Source organism: Curcuma longa, unplaced genomic scaffold (assembly GCF_044706935.1).
Source record: "Curcuma longa cultivar G26 ecotype Majalengka, Jawa Barat unplaced genomic scaffold, ITB_CL_G26_1.1 contig_15966, whole genome shotgun sequence".
Classification (NCBI taxonomy): Eukaryota; Viridiplantae; Streptophyta; class Magnoliopsida; order Zingiberales; family Zingiberaceae; genus Curcuma; species Curcuma longa.
In genome coordinates, this window is record NW_027430245.1 from 1 (window position 1) to 6,146 (window position 6,146).

General features: G+C 37.8%; 2 protein-coding genes and 1 pseudogene across 2 annotated transcripts; 2 read left to right on the forward strand and 1 right to left on the reverse strand.

The window, feature by feature from the left end:
* Window positions 1-5: 5 nt before the first annotated feature.
* On the forward strand, window positions 6-717 carry LOC141816290 (putative galactinol--sucrose galactosyltransferase 6; annotated as a pseudogene).
* Window positions 718-1,120: 403 nt separating this feature from the next.
* Window positions 1,121-1,863, forward strand: LOC141816289 (glucan endo-1,3-beta-glucosidase 1-like). The gene is made up of 3 exons (XM_074704097.1): window positions 1,121-1,187; window positions 1,309-1,566; window positions 1,829-1,863. The coding sequence occupies exons 1-3, from the start codon at window positions 1,121-1,123 to the stop codon at window positions 1,861-1,863; spliced, it is 360 nt and encodes a 119-aa protein (XP_074560198.1).
* Window positions 1,864-2,232: 369 nt separating this feature from the next.
* On the reverse strand, window positions 2,233-4,076 carry LOC141816292 (uncharacterized). Its single transcript, XM_074704098.1, has 5 exons — window positions 3,983-4,076; window positions 3,829-3,899; window positions 3,634-3,714; window positions 3,504-3,547; window positions 2,233-2,627 (listed from the first exon to the last, which is right to left on the reverse strand). Exons 1-5 carry the CDS (start codon window positions 4,038-4,040, stop codon window positions 2,528-2,530), a joined length of 354 nt encoding a protein of 117 aa, XP_074560199.1. The 5' UTR covers window positions 4,041-4,076; the 3' UTR covers window positions 2,233-2,527.
* Window positions 4,077-6,146: the final 2,070 nt, after the last annotated feature.

Genomic DNA, 6,146 nt, shown 5'->3' on the forward strand with positions numbered 1-6,146 from the left:
ATTGGGATATGTTTCATCCGGCAGCAGAGTACCATGCCTCTGCTCGTGCTATCAGTGGAGGACCAGTTTATGTCAGGTGAGCTCAACCATGTTTACTCTATCATCCTCATCACTAGTAATTTAGATGTTCAATCATTTGAACTTGCAGTGATATTCCTGGAAAGCACAACTTCAAGTTGCTGAAGAAACTGGTCTTGCCTGATGGGCCAATTCTTCGTGATCGACTACCAGGTAGACCCACTCGAGATTGCCTCATCTCTGATCCCACTCGTGACGGCACTGGGTGAGCACCATATATGATCCTCAAAGCTCAACACTGCATTGATGGTTTAACAGTACGGATGCTGACTACCCTTCTGATCAGCTTGTTGAAGACATGGAACATGAACAAATACACAGGCGTTATCGGAGTCTTCAATTGCCAAGGCGCAGCATGGAGCTCCACAGAGAAGAAGAATATTTACCACAGTACCTCTTTGGAGGCTCTGACTTGTTCTGTGAGTGCCACTGACGTGCATCTCATCTCCGAGGCGGCCTCCGATCGTGATTGGAGTGGTGACTGTGTCACATTCCGGCAAACTGACGGGCAGCTTGTGATCCTCCCGCACAAAGCTGCCATCCCAGATGACCTTGAAGGTTTTGGAGCATGAGATCTTTACAGTCTCTCCCATCAAGGTCAATTTGCAGAATTGCTTAATTTTTTCAACTTTGTCATGAAGACCTTGCCTGCTAACACCTGATATTGTGGGCTAATGATCGAAGAAGACTTGCAGAAGAAAAGAATGAAAGCTTGTGAATACTATGGTATGATCACAAGTCTTCAGGACAAAAAAAATAAAGTTATCAAAGCTATTGTCTGCACTTTGGCCTACTGATCACCACGGGTCCAGTGACTGAGCTGCCACTTATTCTGGCTGCCATAGATCCACACTTCATGCTCAAGGAACAACATGAGAAAAAAAGAGAGAAAGATAGTCTCACAGCTCAAGTTTGAAGCAAAGAATCTGGTTATAGTCTTCTTTAAGAAAGATGCAAAGAAACTATATTTTAACATGGGCCAACTTTAAGTGACGATAAATAGCAGGAAACAGCTTAGGTTAAGGAGCAAAGCAAGATCAAGATGCACACTGCCTTAACATGGATACACTTCTTGGTACTAATCCTTGCGCTGTTAATACCAAGATCAGGTGATAAGCCTAGTTACCAGTTTTTTCAGTTTCTCGGATAGAATATTAAGTTTGTTTTATAATGCAATTTACCTTCATTTATGTACTACTAAATTTCTTGGAAATGTGGCATAATATATAGATGGGGATGATCTGCCGAAGCAGTGGTGCATAGCAGATGAACAAACACCAGATGATGTTCTACAAGCAGCCCTTGATTGGGCATGCGGCCCTGGGGGTGCAGATTGCAAGATGATCTTACCAAACAAACCTTGCTATCTTCCCAACACTATCAAGGACCATGCATCTTTTGCTTTCAACAGCTACTGGCAGAAATACAAAAATCAAGGAGGCTCTTGCTACTTCAGTGCTGCTGCTATGGTTTCCGACGTAAACCCAAGTATGATAGTATCTTCTTAGATGAACTTAGGATTCACAGAATTGGTATCTTAATTCGACAGATTCTCAAAAACATAATGCATGATCCAAACTCCAAATTGATAAGCTACGTAAGCATGCATCAGCACATGAAATGAACTTCTTAAGCATCCAGGAACAGTTCTAAAAGCAAGTTCAGAAAAAGCAATCTTGACTATTTTAGAGATTTTATCTATAGCAAAATGATAACTGCTAAATGCATACTTACCTCGTTGGTTCTTCAGGTAAAGGTGCTTGCCAGTACGAATCACACCCCTGAGACAAATGAGTGGGCAAACATTCATAGCTCATCATTATTAGCCATCTCTATGTCTTAATAATAATATTTATCAGATTTTGGCATTTGCCAATGTACTTGAATATCAGTGCATGAAAGATGTTTATTGTTTGTGTTCCAGATGCTTAAAATGTCAAGTTCATATGTTAACTGAATGAAGCTTAGTTTACTAGCTTTAACTAGGCTGATGGCCTGATTATGTAACAATTGTATTCGAGAATTTTCTGTCAATATATTGTCCTTCCACCTTTCTTTCCAATATCACTGTATACCTGATTCTATCAAATCTATATAACAATCACATATCTGTTGGGCAAAAATCATGTCTAGCATAGTGCATATAAGTCACAACTTGTTTTCATCGACAATATCCGATAACAATATTACTTAATTATTTGAAACACAAAAAGCACATAAAGACTGAGAAGAACACCTTTGACAGTTTGTTCAAAACATCCGAGTATATATTTAAGTCACAACATGGATGTTTGTACACAACAGGTGACACTTATTCATTGATGACCTTGTTTCTGTCCACCTGAATTAACTTGTGGTAACAACAGAATGTTGATCCTAAACTGTAGGAGAACAAAGAACCACAAATATATTGCATATAACATACATAACACTGCATTACATATCGGAATCAGAAGAGTAAACTTAGCCACGCAGCGATAAATGCAAGCCCACCGAATGGTGCAAGCATAGAGTAATGCTTATCTTCAACATAGGCTGCCATGTAGCACCTAAAGAAACCACAGGCACTAGCATTGAGATACTTTTACAATTTCATTTTGATGCGCTTGACCACCAAGAAAAAAAAACATTAACAGTTTTTCCCTCAAAAAACAAAAGCACCAACAGCACAATCGCCCAAGATACAGTAGGTTTAGGGACTAGAAAATAACTATTGTTAGACACAATGGACAGCAATTGCAATGCAAACTATTCAGTGTGACAACGAGCATGTCAAATAACATGAAACAGAAACAAGCTTAGTGATTGTTCATGATTTGAAGTTGTTTAAGCAGAGTGACCTCGTGCTACAATTATTTAAGAAGCCCAATTTAAATCAATCATGAAGTATAAAGTAGAAAAACAATTTGTTTGGCAATTGCAAAACTGGATAAACAAGAAAAGTAGCATCTGAACTACATTATCTAGTTCTACTTGCAGCAATGGATTGAGCTGGCCTAGACTGGCATGTGAAGGCATACATACAAAAATCTAAAAAAAAAAAAAAGGTAAAATCAAGATTTTTAGCAATTGTTCCAATTTTAATCCTTATACTCCATTTTCCTCATTCATCAATGGAGAATAAAGCACTGTACAGAATTATGGATGATTGTATTTAATATTACATATTCAGATATTTACTCTCCCTCTGCAACTGCTTCCACTAGAACACTAAATTGACTATAACTTATAGCAACTTTTTGTAAAAATCTGACCCAAAAAACTAAAAACCAACAAAATTACAAGAAAAATAAGTTTTTAAATCGTAACGTATTTTTACATAAAAGAATATTAGTATGATAAACTAAACAAAATGATTTATAATTATCCTACTGAATCTTGTACCAATTAAAGAATGAAAAAGGAAAAGGATAAGATTCACTCACGATCCTGAAAACGTCAAGATGCCGGCCACGAGAAGCCCTCCGAACTGCTCACAATAAGAGATAAAGGCTAGGTTAAACATAATCGACGCCTGTTCAGCGATTAAACTCACAAGCGAGAAGGAAGACCAACGATGTTGGGGCGTTTGGTGATAGGAGCTCCAATCAAGGCGGCCGTGTGGACCAAGTGGTATAAAGAGGCAGTCCTCCAAACCTTCGATTTCAGCGTCCAACGAGGACAATAAAGAACAAATCAATCTTTTTTCTATAGAGAACACGCCACGGAACCACGGAGGGAGACCCTAAACGTTGAGCGATTGATGCTTACCTCTTTGAAAGATGCATTTTTGGGGTCGAAGAGGTGAAATCCGTAGCTCCCGAGGCCGATAGCAGCAGCTCCTGATTCAGAGGGAGAAGAAAAGATCAACAACGAATAAGAGAAAGAGAAAGGATCGAAGCCGAAGCCGATGATGTTGCCGTACCGGAGATCGCGGCGACCTCATGCCAAGTCTTGGGATCGATCGAGATCGTGGGCGCCATATTGCTTTCGGTTGCTAAGAGGAGCTTTCTCCTATAGTCAACTACATTGAGTAGTTAGCTATGCACGTACGTTGACGATGGTGTTAAACCAGCAGATCGGGCAGGCCGGGTCTGGGCCCTCTCGGCCCAAATGCGTATCGTTGTAGGTTGGACCTAGCACAGGTTGTCTTGGTGCCAGATGAGTTCCGAGTCCACCGGTCTTGAATATTAAATAAATAAATAAATAATAGAAAATAAATTTACACCTCTATTTACAAGCACCATATTGTTTTCATCCCCTTCGAACCAAGCATGCGTTGACTAACCATCTTTAAGCCCAAGGGTGGAGCACGTATTATTGTCCGAGCTTTAGTCAGGGGCCTACAACGTTGAAGAGGACAATCTCTATGTGATATTAAAGTGGTCAGAAAGAACATGTGTAAGAAAAAAAGATAACTTGGAGTTTTTTTATCAATATGCTAGGAATCAACCTAGGGGCTATAACATTTGGGCTATAAAATTTTTAGCTCCGTCATTGTTTATGCCAATCAACTAACCATCGTTGCCGACTCTTTTGGTTGTGCGTTGTCAATAACCATGTTGGTGATTGTTGATCATCCATAGGTCATTTGATCTGTTGTTAATCATCCCTACAACTCGATCTTTCAACTATTGCGCTTGAATTGATCATGGCCAATTATTGATTGCTCGACTGATTATCAATTGTCAACCATTTGTGTTAGTTGATGATCGATTGTTCGTCGTCCAAGTTAGTCAGTTACGGATTGACAACCATCAGCATTGTTTATCAGTCAAATGGCTGCAATCATCCTCGTTAAGAATAATTCGTCAATTTTTAGTTGTCTCCTATCTACTTGTTTATCATCCCATTAGTCTCTGCAAGCTAGAATAGAATAAGATAGAAAGAAACTGAAGAATATTTTCCATTTGCTATTGCCTAATTATCGAAACAAATCATTATTGTAAAAAAAATTAAATAAAAGTTCACATATAAATTGTTTTCACAAAATAATATAAAACTGAAATTTGGAAGGAAAAAAAAAAGGCAATAGAAGGGCGCACTGTCGCTTTCTAGAAAGGAAATGAATAGAACATTAAAAATTATTAAATTTAAATATTTGATTTATCTAGTTTGCCCAGATAGACTTGGCCCATTGAATTTAAGGTTGTTGAGTTGTTAGTGCATTATTATTCATTACCTTTAGAAAGACTTAAAAATAAGTTGAATCCCGTGAGGGTTCATCCTGACAATTACCAATAGATTCTCTCTTTCCGAATACACTTCTTCAGCATACATTCAACATGCATAAATTCAAACTCATTCCAGATCTATTGATTGACCAAAGTTTTTCCTTGATAATTATTTGGATGACAGCTGAATCATTTATATCATAAGTCGGAGTCAATTGTTTATTATGAACACGACATAAATGAAGAGTTAGTATTTGAGTTCTACAATAATTGCATTCATCTAGAAATGATTTACGATAGTGAACCTACATTGCCAAACGTAATATGGACTTTACTCTTGAAATCCTCGAATTTTTTTTAGTGTCATCCTTCTACAAATGACTTTAATTTTTACCTTATGTTGTTTGATTTATTGCTTTCACCTTTTGAACACATCTCCATATCTTTCATGTATGAGTATTTCTATAAACGACCTCGTCAAGATGGACCGAATGCTTCTATTACCTCATTTTCTGTTCTAAAAATGTCAACGGTTGACAATGCTCTTTACAAAGTTGTTGTCAATTGCATGCTTCTCATTGTGATTCGTGTATTAGCTACTATTCGACCTTCACACATTTTTATATTATATGCATTTAGCCACACCGTTGACATCAATGTAACATTAAATATGTTTCACTGCATCATTCATTGCATCAAACCAACACATGATACCGTTCATATGCCGTTTGGAAATATTATCATGAAGAAGTGGCTAGCATCCTTGGGTATAGACGTTTCTCATGGCAAGTTGCAGCCATTTCATCAAAGTCTAGGGAATATGAGGTTCATCTAGTATGAAATAATTGAGAAACATGGGTATTTAAGCTTAAGTTTGAGGGTTTATGGATAAAAACCCTATTTTAGGGTTAAACA